This window comes from Labrus mixtus, chromosome 18 (genome assembly GCF_963584025.1).
Source record: "Labrus mixtus chromosome 18, fLabMix1.1, whole genome shotgun sequence".
NCBI classification, from domain to species: Eukaryota; Metazoa; Chordata; class Actinopteri; order Labriformes; family Labridae; genus Labrus; species Labrus mixtus.
Window position 1 is genome coordinate 19269034 of NC_083629.1, and position 19553 is coordinate 19288586.

A 19553-nucleotide genomic window follows, 5' to 3' on the forward strand; every position below is an offset into this window, starting at 1 on the left:
TGCAAAACTCTGAGGCAAAAAAGCTTCCACTGGAGATGCTACCCTTTTTCTTGAAATTAAATATCGCTCTCTTTAAATGAACAACTTACCGCCATGAAGTACATTCAGCTCTTAACAATTAAAACAACATTTAAATACAGGAGCAGTATGTTCACCTGTATCCGTTGTGTGCTGGCCCCAGGCTGCCCTTATACAGAGTGGAGGGAGGAGAGTTAAGTCGATTCTGTCGCTCTAGTTGTCTCTGTTCCTTTATCTTTTTGGGCTGTGGCTTACTGTACTCCTCTCTGCCTATGAAGTTAGACATCCCGTACACTGGGATGATTTCTGAAGGATGAGAGGAAAGGAGAACGTATGTCAGACTCAAAGATCTGTGTGAAGGTTATCTTTAATTTGATTAATAATATATATTTTTTTAATTACACATAAAACCAAGCAAAGAAATCTGTGCAGTAGAATACTGTGCAGTCAGCTTGTCCGTACCTGGATCTCCATACATGGGGGGAAGGTGGTGCTGGTAGTACTGGTGGGGGGGCAGATCCCCGGGACTGACAGGGGGGTAAAAAGAGTGGGAGTTGGGGATGAAATGAGGGTGGGTCAGGTAAGGGGGCAGGTGGTGTGTGGGAGAGAGGGCCGGGGAGTAAGAGGGAGGGTAACACTCTGGAGACTGGGGGGTCACAACCACCCGGCGGACCCCTGTGTTATCCTCCAGCACCTGCAGGAGACAAGGAGAGGGGAGAAACAGCGGTGAGGTTAAGCAGTATATATATATATATATATATATATATATATATATATGTTACAGGAATTTCACAGTTAACAGTAAACTTAGAGATTTTGCACTCTGTCGTCTACAAATGGCAGTCAGACATGTGTGTCTGAGTTGTTTCAACTTTAGTACCAACAAATCAAGTCAGGACAGGTCAGTGAACTGTGCCGCCGCTGCAGGAAATGTGCCTCTCATTTTTACATTTCAATTGGGCATGACATTAAAATTCAATTTGAAACAAGAGGATAATGTGCCGCTAATTAATAAGAAGTAGTTTTTCTACAGTGTCCACCGGTTATTTAGGTTAAAAACACAAAAGATGTCAAAGGTTTTATGTAGAAAACTTACTTAAACGACCTCAAAATAATAATAATAACGTGAACTTCAGTATTTAAGGACATTCCCTTGTCAACTCAGTTGTATGAGGAGATCAGTAACACTCACAATTCTGTACGTTTACAGCTAACAGTCGGTTAGCTTAACCTAGCGTAACAGTTGGACAAATAAGGAAATGACTGGCTTACCAACACCTCTAAACCTCACAACATAACATGCTAAATATAGCCTACACTAAGTGACCACTTAAAGTCCACGAAAATGCTTTTACAATGATGCATACATATCCCACAGGGTTAGCCTATCTGAGGAGTTTTTCCTTTTTCCAGGGAAAAAACGTGCTGTCACCTTGAGTTAGCTAAATTCAGGATAGCTGTAACCTTTGTCCTGGCGTTAAGCTAACTAAACTCTCTTCTGCCTTCAGCTTCTTATTGACCAGTGAGAGTCGTATCACTCTTCTCATCCAACTTGTGGTATGAAAACTAGTGAATACATTTTAATTTATTGTCCAACTATAGTCCTATAAAGTTTAAACAGTCTGTCTATAAAGGTCCCAGAGCACCTGCTCTTACAAAATGATGCTGTCAATCATTTTGTAAGAGCTGCTCTGTTGAATGGGGGATATGTAATAAGGGAATGAATTAGATGATTAATTAAACAACTGAGGCATTGTGCTAACAGGACGCTGCGGCTCTTTAAGAGGGGAAAACAAGAGCTGCAATGTTGTCATCAGATGGTCTGCAGATTTCAATAACAACAACTTTCAAAGAACTGCCTCAAATTAACATAGATGCCATACATGTGTTCACTTTCACATTCTTGGACACACACACAGACACAGACACAGACACACACACACGCATTCCAACTATTCAGACACTTTCACAGGCCTGCATTCCAAGCAGAGAGCAAACGCACGCTCCCTGCAGAGAGGGGGGGAAGTCATCTGATGATCCCCAAGAACAACAACACACCAAAAAAAACACTACCCCCAAACCCCCCCCCCCCCCCCCCCCCCCCCCCCACACACACACACACACACACACACACACACACACACACCCTCACACTGTGTCAGAATATGACAGTAAAAGAAAGAAGAGAAAGTGTTAAAACAGGGTCTGGGTGGGAGGAAGATGGTTGCAAAACTAATCCAAGTGTGAAAAGTGGGAGTGGGGGGGGGGGGGAGAGCAGAAGAAGAGGGGGGAGGAAGAAGAGGAGGCCCCCTTATTTGCCCCTAAAACCCCCTTCCCCTGCTGCAGAGGAGAAAAACAGATTGTTGACTGGAAAACAAGAGCAAAGTCCCTGCAAGAGTACATGTGGATCCGACTTACGTACCCACGCAACATTTACTGGCAAGGAGACACACACACACACACACACTCCCACAGACACACATTCCATCTAATACAAACTGGAAGAGACCCACAAATATGCATGCACATGTGCACTCACACACCCACAATCACAATGCAGCCATTAGTACAAACCACGGAGGATGCACACTCGAAGACACACGTGCAAAATCCATCCGTCAATGCACAACTTTCCACCACAGCGTTCTTTCTCCATCCATCCATCCATCCACCCAACACCCCTACCCACCCACCCACCCACCCAGCAGTGCCTGTCTCCACTATCAGCCTTGTTTATGTGAGAGCGACAGTGTTTCCCGCTCACACTTGGCTCAGTCCCTGCTAGCGCACACACACACCCCCACACACACACACACACACACACACACACATGCAAACACAAACACACACCCCCGCTGAGCCAATGACCTGGCTTCCACTGGCATAGGAGCACAAAGTCACCACATGCAGGCCACAGATGTGTTTGTTACACTATACTAGTGAGGACAGATCTGCTGACACGTGTTGATTCACGCCAACGACACCCGACTCTGAGCCAACTAATCATGTCAAACATTATTGTTAGACCTACTTTTTGAAGGCCAACAGATTAACCCCAAACTTTCTATTCTGTTCTTGCGAGTTACATCTGATGACGGCAAATACACGATAAACTACGCACAATATTTGAAGTGTTAAAGTTTTGAATTTTACGTTCAGTTTGACTCAACTCAATCCCCCTCTGCTTAGACAGCCTGAGTGAAAGGGATCATCTTATGACCTTATTATCTTTAATAATCAAACACTGTACTGACCAGTGAAGTGACATTGGCTCCTTATGGCTGCATCAACCACGTAAGCTCAACTTTGGAAGCATTGATATTGATTTTGAATGTTGTTTTTTACAGTTCATAATGACACATTATAGATTTGATAAAGGTGGCTTCAGATGTGAATTGTGCTACAGAAGGGCACTGTGGCCCATGATTTGCCAATTGTATAGGCCTGCATTAGGAAAGTCAGAATCACAAATTTCCCCTGCCTAAACACCCATAAATCAGTACATTTCTGTTCTGCTAACGGGGAGCTAATGCTAATGGAGGCTGCCTTGGTCTAACTGGTGAAGCGATGACAGGCGTAATGACTTTTTGCAGGGCACAAGTTTAACAAAAAATAGTCCCGACTCTTTCTAAATAACACTTTCCCTTCTTTGATGATGACAACTCAACCTATGGATGTCTGATGTTGTAAATACCAGTCTGCCAACAAACGTGCTTTTTTTTAATTCAAATTTCTCATGTTGGACAATCATACCTATCTGCAATGTATCTTTTTATTTATTTAAAATACACATTGTTGCATTTCAAGGAATTTCAAGTAACAAAACGTTAAGTGTTGCAACACACCATAAGGCTGCTCCACTGCCATCAGCAAACTGACACCTCATTCAATAAATACTGAATATATATCCTTGGAGCGTAACCATGTGAGGCATGTTTTTACCTACTTCTAACATATGTGATCACATGATGGCAAAAAATAAATACATTCAGAAAAGAAACCATGAGCTAATTCCATTTCAGTTTCACAAACACACACAGTGTTGGTGTGTCAGGCTCTTGATGGGAAAAACAAACAAACACACAAACTGACCTGTGAGATGTATCCTGGGGGGACGTGGATGGGAGGGATTGATCCATTTGGGGACATCATGGGGACCTCAGCAGGACCTGTGAGGGAGGGGGGGGGGGGAAGAGATATTTATTTAACCTGGCAAGCAGCTAATGCTAACGTTAATTTGTCAATCAGCAGTTCACATGCAGGGACACAAACACAGCCACACACACACACACACACACACACACACATTGAGGGGCTCAACACCTCATTGTGAAAGGCCCTTTATACTTTATTCAAGAGGATCAACTGGTAGGTTTACATCAGAGGTCCACATTAAAGGTTGTTTAAGATTAAAGTTTCAATGACTTCATTAACAAAAAAAAGCTTAAAGAGAAGAAGGAGTTTCTTTGTGTAGCATGGACGTATTTATTTCCCAACTTGTTTTGTCATGTCGTTTTTTTTTTATCTTCATCAGTGTCTCTTTGTATTGACTTCAAAGATCATTCTTACTACTCAAATAAAAACTACAAAAACGTTTTTTCCAATGGCACATCCGCTCTTTCAGAACAGTGTGATTTTGTATCGTTCTACTTTGAAGATGTCTGCTTTAAACAGTAGAATCATGACGCATGGATGTACAACACAAATGACACAGGACTGCTCCCTGAAGAGAAAACCTCTGCTAAGAAGAAGGAGAAGAAGAAGCACAGAGAAAGAAAAGAAGCAAAGAGGGTTTGATAGAATTAGCAGATTGCCTTTTCCACTCTTCAGAACCTTCTCTTTCTCTCCTCCCATCCCTCCACCACCCCCAAAATCTCTCAATCTCTCTCTTTTTTTCCTCCTCCCTTCCCTTCCCCTTCCCTCTCTCTCTCTCTCTCTGTGATGGAGGTCTGCGGCTGGTAAAGTCATTGGGACCCCAGTGGGACAGCTGGAGGCAGACCTGACCTCTGAATAAATCACATTGTGCGCAAACACACACAAGCACACGCACACACACACACACACACACACACACACATACACACACACACACACAGACACAAAAACACAGAGTACCTTAATACCTTAAACCTAAAACACAAGTAAGAAACCAATAACATCTGGACACCTATCACCTTAAGGAATGTCTTTTTGTTGTTTTGACAATTTATTTTTGGGCTTTTTATGCTTTTATTTAGAGACAGGACATAGAGTCAGAAATCAGGGAGAGAGAGAGAGAGAGAGTGGGGAACAATATACGGGAAAGGAGCCACAGGTCGGATTTGAACCCCGGCCGCACGCTTTAAGGACTAGTGCCTCTTTACATGGGGCGCGCGTTCTAACCACTCCAATCCATCTTAAAAACATTGTTCACTTCAAAGTACAATTTCAACCAAATCCCACTCTCCTTTTTAAAAACGTCGGTGAACAGAAGCTTGAACTCCTGCTTTTATCACTCCATCAGTTTTCATCCAATCCTCTCTAACTTTCATTCAGACTTTTATCATACTTCTCCCTTCACCATCGAGTTATTTCATCCCCCCGTTATTCTCTTTGCTCGATCTTCCGCTCTTACACTCTCAACTTTGCTTTCCTGACCACCTTTATGTGTCTCCTTGCTCGTCATTCATTTAACTCCTCCTTCAAGAATTCCTTCTAAACAATCCTCCCCATTATTACCGTGCCCTTCATCCATCCATTGCTCACATCCTTAACGACCTCTTTTTACTTTAATTATTAGTCACTTCTTCCTCTCCTTCTTTTTCTTATTTCTCTCCATTTCTGCGTCACTCTCCCTGAACCATACCCCCTTTTTTTTCCTTTTCATACCTCCCTCCGTCTCTCCACCACCTTCCTGACCTCTCTTCGGACAAACAAGCAGGTAAAAGTACAGTAAACACACACACACCTACACACACACACACACACACCTACGTAAGCACTACACACACACACAGACAGACACAACCTGAGCAAAGTCTCCTGTGTAGGTGTGTGTGTGTATGAGTGAGTAGGTCACAGGTATGAAGAGACAGACCTCTTTCAGTCCTGTCCACGGAGACTAGAGGTGGATATGAAAGTCCTCTTTGAGTAGAAGGTCATAGCATGGGAAGACACACACACACACACACACACACACACACACACACACACACACACACACACACACAGGTCCTCTAAACCCCTTTCCATCACTGCTCATAGCACACTTTCCCTCTTGCTCACACACACTCCCTCTCTATGTCTTCGTCCCCCTCTCTCACACACACACACACACACACACACACACACACACACACACACACACACACACACACACACACACACACACACACACACACACACACACACACACACACACACACACACACACACACACACACACACACACACACACACACACACACACACACACACACACACACACACACACACACACACACACCCTCTTGACAAACAGACGTGTGTTTGGACAGTCTCTGTTGCCTCTGTGCTCTTCACTCAGCAAACAGCAGCATTCCTCTGCTCACACACACACTCACACACACACTCACACACACACTCACACACACACACACACACTCACTGAACATTCCCATCCCTGGCCCCCAGGACTGGACCCAACAAGCCCATCTACCCCCAACACCTCCCCAAAATACAAGACACTCTTTGTCCTGCTACTCTTGACTCACACTAACACTCACACACACACACACTCACACACACACACACACACACACACACACACACACACACACACACTGCTGTAAGTCATATAGTATTGGACTGTTTGCCACTTAGAGAAGCTCTGGATTATCAAGCAGCTGAATGTGTGTATTGAAGTGTATGTGTGTCCGTGTGTGTCCGTGTGTGTGTGTGAGCATAAAGCTGGTGTGGTCCACTTTGTGGTAACGTCACTCTTTCTAGTCTTGCCTCCAGCTCTGCCCTTTATCACCACAAACAAAAGCGACGACTTCCTTCTTCTAAACCCTGCAGCAACAATCCCAGACGACACGGCTAACACACTGCACTCTCCCTTTACTCCCCCCCCCCTCCCCTCCTCCTCCTCGTCATCCCCTCTTCTCATCTTCCATCTGTTGCTTCTTCCGTTTCCGATTGCCGTGGGTTAAAGATCAGTTATGAGGTCATATCCTACACGTGTGGCGACATCACAGAATCACCTGAGCTAGCAAAGGGCATGGACATGTGTAAAGGTGAGCCCTGCTCAATTGCAAAATCTCATTCAACTTCAATCAAATATAGATTAGACATTTTTTACTTTGTGTTTTATTATTTTGATAAGTAGCATAAATTACTGTGATACCTATTTCAAGCATAACAACCTGCACCAGGAGCATGGAACGACGACACTGAAGACATCAATGATTCGCTAAATTTAAGCTAAATGTGCTAATAGAAAAAAAAAAAATCTCCGGCAGATTTTCTATTTAGTCATCAGTTTATTTTCAACACTTTTCAGACTGTTACGGATGCACGAGATGAACCATGAGGAAATCCTGCAAACATCGTGTTAAATTCACAACCGAGTATATTGTCTGAGATAATCGTGAGTCCATTCGCTCGAGAGGTTTAAAATTCAACATGGCAGCTAACTGACTGTAGCATCTTTTCACATAATGCACTGTCACCCGCAAAATGTCCCGCAACTTTCCTGTCGAGTTGTTTATCAAATTTAATCGGGACTTTTTCTGCCGCAGAAGTTTGTGTTGGTCTGCATCTGCATTGATAACTTCTCCCCCACATTGGAGTTTGTACGGTAAATGGTGAATGGTGAATGGTCTTGTAAAGCACTTTTCTAGTCTTCTGAGTCTGACCACTTGAAGCTCTTTGACACTTATTAAACCCGTTCACACCGCATTCACACACTCATGGCAGATGCTGCTATGTAAAGTGCCCAACAGCCCAGCAGTACTACTCCATTCACATGCCACTCGTGTAGCAGCTGGAGTGGTTTGAAGTTCAGCGGCTCGCCCCAAGAACACTGGAGACGATGTACACAGGTTGTTTTAATGTTACATCTATGACTTAGCATTCCCAATGCGACGGTTACTGATATAAATACGAGGTCTGAGGTGCATGAGTTCAATTGGCTTCAGTGACAGCACATGTTTTTTGAATAGCTGCAGTCTAAAGCGTCCAAGAGGAGCAACCATGTGACAGAGGAAGTCAAGACACAACCAGGAGAAATTCAGGACGAAGACTAGAGAATGAAATCCACAGATGTAAAAGGAGAAATTTAAGAAAATAAAAAAAGGAGCAAGATACAAAAAATAATAAAGAAAAACTTCAACGGCATATCCAAAATGATTATAAAAAAGGCGGTCTGTGAGGCGACTATATGATCCCAGGATGATTGTCAAGAAAAAGACAACCACATTGCCCTGCTCATCGTAAAAAACTAACACACAATTTTTAAGTCTTTCTTTTAGACAATGGAACTTCTTCTGCCCAAGATTTACACAAGAAATATACACACGTCTAAACATCCTGTGTTATATTACCACACACACACCAGACAAGACACCGAGCTAATATGTTGGAGCCTAGGTTACTGAGTCATTCCCAAAAAAACAGAAAAAAAAAAAAAAAAAAGAAAGAAACACAAACTTAACGTGATTTTGTCCAGCTGTCTGCACATAGATTAACATACGTACAGAGAGGACGTGATGCAACTTTTCATCAGATGTTTCCCATGATACAACTGTCAGAGACAGCTGCAACTGGGCCCCAACACACAACACACACACACACACACACACACACACACACACACACAGAAAGACACACACACACACACACACACACAGAAAGACACACACACACTTGCATAGCTATAGTCCTGGTAACACACAGTCGATGATTTCTTACATCCATAAAAAGGCACTAACTCACACACTTCAAAAACACACTCACATCTATACATCAGAGATGCTGACAGTGTGTGTGTGATTATTGAAGACAAAGTGTGTGTGTGTTAACGTGGTGTTCAGACTGAAGCAGGAGTCAGCCTTTGAGAGAGGAGACAAACACTTTCTCTCCTTGCAGTCATCTCAGCTCTGCACATGTGGTCGCCACATTGAAAGGAAACGCAGACCCTCTTGGGAAAGCATGTGTGTAAGTGTGTGTGTGTGTGTGTGTCAGCCCTAAGGAGCTTGTTTGTGAGCTGACCTACATACAAAACAGCTCCACTCAGATGGATTTCCCAAAAACAGAGACATAAAAAACACAACAAAAAAAAACATGGAGTTACTAAATAGACACACTGTGTTCACTTTATCTTATAATTACAACAACACACACATAACCTTTGTATTCCCTGTGAGAGCCCCATGGAGGCAGCTGTCTGATCTCCATGGGTACTTGTGTCCCTGTGTGTGTTATGTGTGTGCACACATCTGTGTGTGTGTGTGTGTGTGTGTGTGTGTCTGGGTCAGTTGTGACGTGGCGTTGCCTGGAAGTTATGTAAGCATCGGCAGGGTAATGTTATCTGTCCTCGGTGCTCCAGGAGCAAGACACTCCCACGACAGCTTCCTTTGCTGCCTGTCCAATACACACACACACACACACACACACACACACACACACACACACACACATTAGAGCATGACCTTTTGTCAAATCTAAGATATAAATATGAAACAAATCCCCATGGGTCATTTCAAGTCAAATGACACTGCTACTAGAAGCTCCGGGGGGAGAAAAGGAGACAGAGAGAAAAAAAAAAAGAAGAGAAACAGAAAGTGGAGCATGATGGGAAATGTAGTGGGGGGGAAAAGGTAAGAAAAAGAAAAAAACAGAGGTAGAGGATAGGGAAGCGAGAGGAGAGAGAGAGCGAGAGAGAGCCTGTGGTTGCAGGAAATGTGGGAGACAACTTTAAAATAGCACAGTGTTCTGTATATATACATCCCGGGTTGGTGTGAAACATGTGATTCTAAACACACAAGCACACACACACACTTCAGTCTATCTCCGGTGAGTCAAGTCCGGCTGATATCTTTGCTCTGGACGGGGTGAGGTTCAGTGATGGAGGAGGAAGTCAGGACTTCCTGCGCTGCCCTGCCCTCAGTAACTACACCGACACTCTGCAGAGTGACGCACACACACACACACACATACATGCACATATATAGACAGAAAGAGACAGCTGATGTGCTTGTTATGTACGTGACAACCATCTGTGCACGAGTGTAAAAAAGAAATCAGATACACAAAAACTTCTGAGCCTGAGTGTGTTTTCTGTGCGTCAGTTATTTGAGCAGGAAGCTGATTTGCTGTGGAATGTTTATCATAAGCTTACTGTGTGTGTGTGTGTGTGTGTGTGTGTGTGTGTGTGTGCGTGTGTTGGTGTGTGCGTGTGTTGGCGCGGAGGTATGTGGAAGCACATTCCTCAGGACGAGCGAGCCTCCAGACTTCTCGCCCTCTCCGCGTATAAAGTTGCATAACACTTTGTCATGGGAGAACAAGGAGAACGCATTCTCTGACATCTGCCAGCTGATGAGTCCTCCAAACGCCATGACGACTCCACTAACGTGCGACATCAATATTGAATATTAAAGAGCAGTAGAAACCATCGCTGTGAGGCTTGTAAAACCAGGGTTGAGTTTTACTAGCTCACTGGCAGGCGCTCGTATTTCAAATTAAGAACATGCTCTCCGCTGCAACACATTATGGGAAAAAAGCAAGAGAGGGAAAACGGTTGCAGCAACAGTGGAGACAAACTTTCCACCTCTGCTTGTGCAAAGCAGACTCTCAAAGCCAAATGCTGGTTGGGTTAATATGACGGTGAATATGACATGCTTCAACTCTGTAAATTGAGTATTTCAAGTACTTGTTTGGTGCTTGAATTATATTCCTAATAGCAATGGTCGCCTATGATATGGAGCGGCCAGTTATTCGAGGTCAGCGCTGATTCCCGGGTGATCTTAAAAACTGTGTTTATTTATAATGTTCAGGTTATCTTAACCTTCATTTATTACTGTTTCCTCCAATAAGATCAAATGTGTTTTTGTCTTTCTGATACACTGGGGTACAGGCTGATACAGCTGCAGAACTTTTAGTTTTTAACATTCTATTCCACAACGGTGAATCTAAGAACATTTTATTTTGAAGGTTTTAAAAAATGTTTTCAAAAACTCCTGAGGACTAATTATTTCTCAGAGACTTCTTTTGGTTCAGCTTAACTATTCTTCCATATCTTCAAATTCTTTTCCAGTGGTTTCTAGGAATATGCTGCGAACCCATTAAACCTTATCCAGTCATGATCACTGTGTAAACGCTGCTTCAGCATACAGGCCCAGATCTGTTCAATGTAGCCCCGAGTGCCAGCTCACAGACCTCCACCCAGAGGCGGACGACCTACTTCTGCCGCTGGGTCCGCTCCAGAGGAGAGCAAACGTAACGTCTGGAGGGACAGCGAGCCCAGCCGTGCTTTGTTTCGATAGATCTTAACATGCACACACACACACACACACACACACACCTTTGCAGCCACACACACACGGTCACAGACAAATGCCTGAATTAACACCTTGGCATATGTGCATAAACTCTTAAGATGTCATGCTGACATGGGCGCACACACACACACACACACACACACACACACACACACACACACACACACACACACACACACACACACACACACACACTCACTTCACTTTGTAAAACACACTGACATTTAAAGAGTTCACACTAACAGAAATCACGGTCACCTTGGCATAAAGAGCAAATTAGGACACACACTCACACAATAATACATTCACAAATTCAGACATAACAACTTGAAACAGAGACACAAACACACACACACACACACTTTAACTTTGATCCCATGAGTCTATTCTTGGATTTGCTATAATTGTTTTGCGATCGGTAACTATGCAACCCACACACACACACACATAACACACACATGCACACACACACACTGCACGCAGCGACACACTCCCCTTATCTCTCTTACTATACATGCAGGGTTCCTGACGTACATGTGAGAGCAAGCATGTGCACAGGCAAAAACACACAAAGAACCAGACACTGATGACTCATTGTATCCATTCGTTAATCAAATCTAAATGTCCACAGGGAGAGAGAGAGAGGGAGGGAGAGAGAGAGAGAGAGAGAGAGAGAGAGAGCAAAGAAGGGCAACAGCTGTTGGTGTGTAAACAGACCCAGTCTAATGATCAGCCCTTCTTTTTCTTTTTCTCTTACTCCCCCCAAAATCCTCAAGATGAAAGTAATCTTCAGACCTTGACCCACAAAAGGAGCCGCCATGCTTTAAGTCATTTTAACTTATTTTTTTTCCCCCCCTCTGTGATCAAGCTGCTACGTTTGTACGCAGCTGTACTCCTCTCCCTCTCTCCTCCTCCTCCTGCTATCTCTCCACATGTTAATGTGGGGCATTCCTCGCGTATGAGTCACAGCCTGAACAGCACCAAGTTTGTGTCCACCACAAAGAGTCGAGAAGAGAAAGTAGAGTGCTTGTTGGGGAGGAAGAGACGACAAGAAAAAGACAAGAAGAGTAGAAGAAGAAGAAGTTGTGTGAATGCCAGTGGGAAGAGGAAAGCAACTGGAAGTGTGTAGGCATTAGCAGGGACTTTCCCCCACTCCCAAACTCTGAATTCCACTTTTTGTGCGATTGTGTGTGTGTGTGTGTGTGTGTGTGTGTGTGTGTGTGTGTGTGTGTGTGTGTGTGCATATTCCAAAGCTGTTGATCAGATAAGCAAGAAAGTGCAGATATAGCAGGGGATGTGTGTGTATGCAAAAAGGGGGAGGAGTCTAGAAGAAGTATGTAGGTCAAACTGACTTCTATTTAAGACTGATATCAAAGCTTTTTTTTTTTCCTCTACCAGTCACTCCGATCATTCCTCGACCTCCGTGTTCGGGCCCTCCCATCAACCGCCACACACTCCCCACCCCCACCTCAACCAATCAGAGCAAAGTTTAAAAAAAAAAAAATACACACAGAGGGGCTTCCCTGAGAAATCTAAACACACATGATGTAAACAATCACATGTGTAGTCTCTGCAGCTGTGCAGGAGGCCTCAGGAACCTCAGGCACACTTGATTTCTTCCTTCAAAGTCCTTTCATGTATCCCATGAGCACTTGTAGCCACTACAGCCACATGTCATCAAAAGGGATTCATCCAGTCTGAATGGATTGAATCCAATAAGCAGCAACACATGGAGGATTGTCGGAGTTTTAAAAAAAGGGAACTGTTTTGAATATACATTTTAGAGACAGAACAGAGATGGAAATCAGGGAGAGAGAGAGAGAGAGTGGGGAATGACGTGCAGGAAAGAAGGCACAGGTCGGATTTGAACCCGGGCCACCCGCTGCAAGGCCTGCAGCAGCTCCTCCTTTGAATCATTTCAATTCAATTTAATAAGCAGCAGTATCACTAAATGCAAATCTTTTAAGATTATCTGTCAATGAATTAGGATAAATCAATTAATCCTTTACACTGTAAAATGTAAGAAAGCTGTAAAAAAAAATGCTCTCAAAACTTTCCAGAGCTAAAAGGGAAGTCAACAACACCAAAGTGATGCATGGATAATCACATATTCAGCAATGATATTTATTTTGATCGATTAATCAATTGATGATTACATCTCTAGAAAAACTGTGGAAATCAACAAAACTAAAGGTTGCATTCAAATATAAAAAGCTGAAATCAGCAAGGGTTAAGACAATTGATCAGGTATTAAATATGTGCAGATGACTTTCTTACGAGTGATTAATCGATGAATCATGAATGCTCTAAAGCAGCATGGAAATCAACAAAGCTTAAGTTGGCATTAAAGACGGGAAGAAACTGGAACATGCAAATATTTTACCAAAAAAAAAGTAATAAAAGATCATTTTCAATAATTTACTTTTAAATTTGCATGTGATTTTATTTTAACCGATTAATCCATTAATCACGACAGCTCTGAAAAAAAATACTACAAGATAGAAACGGAGAGGAGGAGACACACGCAGGGAAGCGAGGGCAGAAGTGGAGGAGGTCGGAAAGAGAGAGGGAGAGAGAGCAGAGGGAACAAGGGTGGAGGAAGGGAGAAGTGCTCCAGCTGTACCCTGAGCTTCAAGGGAGCCAAGAATTTTTCATCCCTGGAAAAGCTCTCTTCATTTCTCTCACTCTCTGGAAACTTCTGTGAGCCGTCTCCTCTTCACAGCTGCTGTTCACGCACAGTCTTACATACGAAGACAGACTCAGTATTCTACAGATTTATCACCCCCCCCCAGCCCGTCCTCCAACCCCTGTGATACCCCTTAAAGGGCTATTCCACACAGCAAATACAGCTTTTAACTTGAAGCAGGCAGACCAGACCAACTCAGCAGCGCAGGGATGGCTGGGGTCATCACAGAGAGGAAGTGGCCTCGCCCGGAATGCATGGCAGCAGACACGACCAGACATGTAGCATCTGATTCTCTCACTCTCGTGCTATTCCTCTTCTTCTTTTTTTTTCCTCCTCTCTTTTTCTGTCTCTCGCCTCTTTATTTACCTTCATTCATTCTACCCTTTCATACCTCCCTCCTTCCCTTTTCTCCTCCGGCCTCCCTGTGTGAGGGCATTGAGTTTATATGTGAGTGCAGGGGCAGGGCATACAACAACAATCAACTCTCTCTGTGCACCTCACACACACACACACACATACACACACTAAAACACACAATCATACACTCAAAAGTTCTTAGCCACCCTCTCTGTCCCTTTGTTTCTAACATTTGAGTGGAAAATGTTAGGAAAAAAAAAACACAGGTATGCACACACACAAATTGTGCCCAGAGGGAATGCATTCCAGTACACACCACCTGGAGTTAGACTCCGTTCCCATGGTGACTAGTTTCCCCAAATCCAATGGGGACATAACAGTAAATTAAGACCCAAGAAACTAGCACTAAACATACTTCCAGAATTGGTTTTACAGTTAGCCCAAGGGAGTGAAAATGTGTAGGCTCTGCAAAAAGGCCCCAAACTGGATGCATGCATGCACCCAAACACACAAGACAGCGTGTGTCTCAGCACATCATGTCAGCCTCAGGAGGAAATACTTCAATGCTGCGGACAGACATCATGACAGGCGGGATCAATTCAAATATAATGCTTGTGTCTGGAGCACATTTTGTGACACAAACTGTAAAATCTTTTGCAACACGCAGGTCAGTGAGAATAAAGACAACTCCAATTAACCGTGCATGTAAACAAACTGACTGTGCGAGACACGTTGAGCAACAGTTACAGCTTGATTGGGTGATTTAACTGGACTACTGTCCTTGTCCCAGCATACAAGCACCAGGGGAGAATTGATTTATTGGCAGAAGTTTGTCGACTCCCCTTCTGTAGGTGGAGATATGCCTCGGCTTGTTCCTATTGGAGCTTCTTCAGGTTGATCGATTACGTCAGATAGCCATTCTGCATTTTCCTCCCTTTTTCTTCAATATGTTTAAAGTCCTTCAGCTGACACAACATAAACTTCCTCTCCTGGTCTGTCCAAGAATGCATGGTTTTCATGGTTTTAACTCGCCATGTTGATACATGTGTCTTGTTTTCTTTACGGCTTACTTCTACACATTTACGCTGTTAGACTTTGAAAAAACGGTGTTTACATCTTCTCCCCCAGCTTGTTTAGAGACACCTGGCTCGGCATAAACAAGAGCCCGAAGAGCTTCGACCACGTTTCTCTTCAACCAGCTATTTCCATCCTCAACCATTAACATCCGTGGGCTGCGGGTGCAGAAACACACACTCCAGCAGAAGGCTGGAGAGAAAAAAAAAAACAGAACCTCCTCTGCGTGCTCGTGCAGTGATGCAGTGAAAGCAGCTGAGACGAACACTAAGGAAGGGAGAAACTGAGACGAAGGTATAAAAAAAAAAAAAAAAACAGCGAACAGCGAGGTTGATAATGATGAAGGCTGAGGGAAAGTGACAGAAAAACCCTGAGAGGGTAGAAAACAAAGCGTACATCTTATTCGCGTTATCTTTTTGACATTTCTTTGTTGTTTGTTTCTTCAGACTTTTGAAACAAGGAAGACAAACGAGGCTTGAAAGAAAAACCGTCTAAATGAATGTCACTGACTGATCAGTACATCCTGACTGATAAAGGATTGTTACGCTGATACCTTTGACAAATTTTAGAGCAAAAAAATGTTCACAGATGGGGCGCCTGTAGCCTAGTGGTTAGTGCCTCCAGACGTGCGGCCTGGGTTCAAATCTGACCCTTGGTTCCTTTCTCACGTGTTGTTCCCCACTCTTCTTTCCCCGGTTTCTGGCTCTATCCACTGAACTATCGCTTCAACAAAATCATACAAAGCCCAAAAAGAAATCTTAAAAAAAAAATATATGTTGGCTTATAAAAGTCAATCTGAGCTGCATTACTTTTATGATGACTGAGCAAGAATGTTGGACTGTCACCCGTCAGCTGTAAGGCAGTGATGAGCATAACTTAAGACAAATGTGATGTGAAAATGTTAAATATCAAGAGTTGCATGTATTGGAAAACATAAACCCTGATATCAATCCATCTGTGATGAGCCTGTATTGGTGTGATAATATCGGCCTTCTGATATAGCAGTCAGATTTCACTTATCATCATATCAGCATGATTTGTAGATAGATATAGAAACTACTTAGTGGTCTGGCTATTGTATTAACAGTGATGTCACCTCCCATAACAACTATAGTTGCTTCTGGCTGACACACAGTGATGAATTCCTCCATTATCATGGCTGGAAATATTCACTTTAGACAATTACTATGACAACAGCAAGAAAAGGGAATCTTTGCACCGCAACACAAGGCGGTTCAGTAAGAGGTCAGTGAGAAAAATCATCAACATTCTTTAATATAATCAGGTTCTTGAGGAGACTAAAAAAAAACATAATATTGTAGTTAAATACAATCAGATTCAGCATAATCTATTCGACAAGTCTGCTTTATTGCAGTGCAACATCAGATTACTCAAGTCCTTTCTGTCCGATAAAAGACTTCCACCTAATGCATTTTATTGAGTCCTCCATCTCGACTACTACGGGCAGAAATAAGGTAAGTGGACCGTCCTTAATGACAGCAGGCATGATCGATGACGGGAGCACAGAGGAGATATGACACAACAGAATGAGGATGCAGCCACAGAGACAGTTACAATGAGGGAGACACGAAAGAGGGAGAGAGAGAGAGAGAGAGAGAGAGAGAGAGAGTGTGCAAACAAGCAAACACACATCTGCTTGTGAAACTAGCAAACAGATCTTGACATGATTCACACACGTTGCTCTGTCCAAAACGGCCAGACACGCAAAGAAACACGAGCACACAGCTGGTGCGGAGACCACATCTGGGAGGTCACACAAACAGTATCCACTACAACCAGAGTCTTAAAGCCGTTTTCACATATGCACTCCTGAAAATATCTAGACACTTTCAGGAGGAGGACAGGATATTCTCCTGACCTGACTCCTGAGGTAAGAAGACGCGGAAGTAGCGGACGAAGCAACAGAGTCCACCATGGGATGCTTTAATGAGAATATTTGCCTTTTTTTTTTTTATCAATGCCACATGTTCAACGGAATCACACTTTCAACAAAAGAGTGGAGAACAACATACTGACGAACACAAAACCTAATGCAGCCGTTCATTTACTTGCACGGAGATCATAGCGGTCGCATGCAAACACTCTATGCACCGTGCAGCAGTCAGTATATGTACGTCACTCCCCCCCTCCCACTGGCTCGAGTTGAATTCTCCGGAGAATATCCTGCTGCATTCTCACATCAGCCCACTCGGACTTGCTGCAGAAAAATGACGAGGGGGCTGGCAGGAGAAACTCCGGGTAGAATCCAAACTAAAAATGTGGTTGTTTGCGTTCCCACATTCAGCTCCTCCAGCAAATATCAGGAGTTTTTTTTTTTAATGATGTCACATCCTGGCTGGCAAGTCACCGCTTCCTGCATTTTCACCCCCTTGGCCTCATCATCCCTCATAAAAAGTCCAACAAAGGGCAAACAACACAGCAAACCAACACAGCTTTGTAAAGCACACATAGACACACACACGTAAGCACACACACACGCATGTTAACACACTCGCATTCCATAGCAGGGTGCTCTAACACACCCTCTAAAGTCTTGCCCTTTGATGTGAGTGTGGGAAAGCTCAGGGGAATGGTCTTAGTGGGGGAGGGTGGAGAGAAAGGGCGGGGGTGGGGGGTGGGGGGGCGAGAGGAGTGTACCGTATACATGAGCGCAACAGTGTGTGAGATAGACGGGGAGCAAGGGGGGGGGGGGGGGGGGGGGGGGGGGGAGGCTGAGGGGAAGTTGACCCCCGGAGCACTGAGAGGTCATTCTATTTAAACAGGAGATGGAGACAACACACACACACACACACACACACACACACACACACACACACACACACACACACACACACACACACACACACACACACACACACACACACACACACACACACACACACACACACACACACACACACACACACACACACAGATTAACAAACAGATACAGGAAAGGACCTTAGATTCAGAAACAGTGATTGACTGCTTCAAAAGTGACACAAAAAGCAAAACAGAAAAGTCTCAGATAAACGAGAGCGAGACAGCGAGAGCAGGTAAAGACGACATCAACGTAAGTGAAACTGAAAATACCTGCCAACTCTTCAATATTTCAGAGCAAACATGAATTATTTTAGTCACAGTGCAGCTCCCAGAAAGATTTTTCTGTGCCCTGAGGATATGGAATTTGTTGGGCGTAATTAAATTCTATGTAAACTTTCAGTCCAAATAAAGAAGCACAATTAGGCCAGTCGAATTTAGCAATGGTGTGGCTAAACAAGCCGTGCTAAACAACCATCCCACAAATACAATCATCGTCTTGCCTCTCCAGGATTTATCTGGAGGTAGAGGCAGACATACTGTGTAAGGAGAAGAGAGGGAGAAGTGAGCAAGGGGGGGGGGGGGGGGGGGATGAAGGTTTCCGATGAAAGAATCTCTTTGGCTGCTGTGTCGGCTTCTCCAGGCTGGTTGTGCCTTGGCAGAGCATCTGTGTGTGTGTGTGTGCGTGTGTGTGTGTGTGCGCATGTTTGCATGCATGCACCGCAGTGCAGCAGCTAAACAGAGGTTACTTTATATAAAAGCTGGGTCCTGCTTGAGCTCCGAGGTCTCTGTAATCTCGCACTCGGTTGCACACATACACACTTGTACCTACGTGCGCCAAAGTGCAAACACACACGCAGGCACACGAGTAGATGCGAGAAAAAAAAAAAAAAAAAAAAAACGCCGAGCATTGAGGTCTGAGTAATCACACCGAGGCTCTGTCTAAGGAGCGACTCAGTTCTCCTTCATAGCACACTGCCACACTCCACCTCTCATTAAACCCAGTGACCTCCTCCACAAAGAGAGAGAGAGAGGGAGAGTTTGTGTGTGTGTGGCCTTCCACATTAATAATATGTGCATTC

General features: G+C 43.9%; 1 protein-coding gene across 2 annotated transcripts in view; it reads right to left on the reverse strand.

Annotated features, from left to right (window-relative positions):
* The window catches only part of fndc3ba (fibronectin type III domain containing 3Ba), a 102695-nt gene that overhangs the window by 49818 nt on the left and 33324 nt on the right, over window positions 1-19553 (reverse strand). For both annotated transcript variants that reach the window (XM_061063356.1, XM_061063357.1), the window contains exons 4-6: window positions 4111-4187; window positions 481-712; window positions 156-324 (exon numbers count right to left, since the gene is read on the reverse strand). In XM_061063356.1, the coding sequence (XP_060919339.1) occupies window positions 156-324; window positions 481-712; window positions 4111-4187 (478 nt within the window). The remainder of the gene's footprint in view (window positions 1-155; window positions 325-480; window positions 713-4110; window positions 4188-19553) is intronic.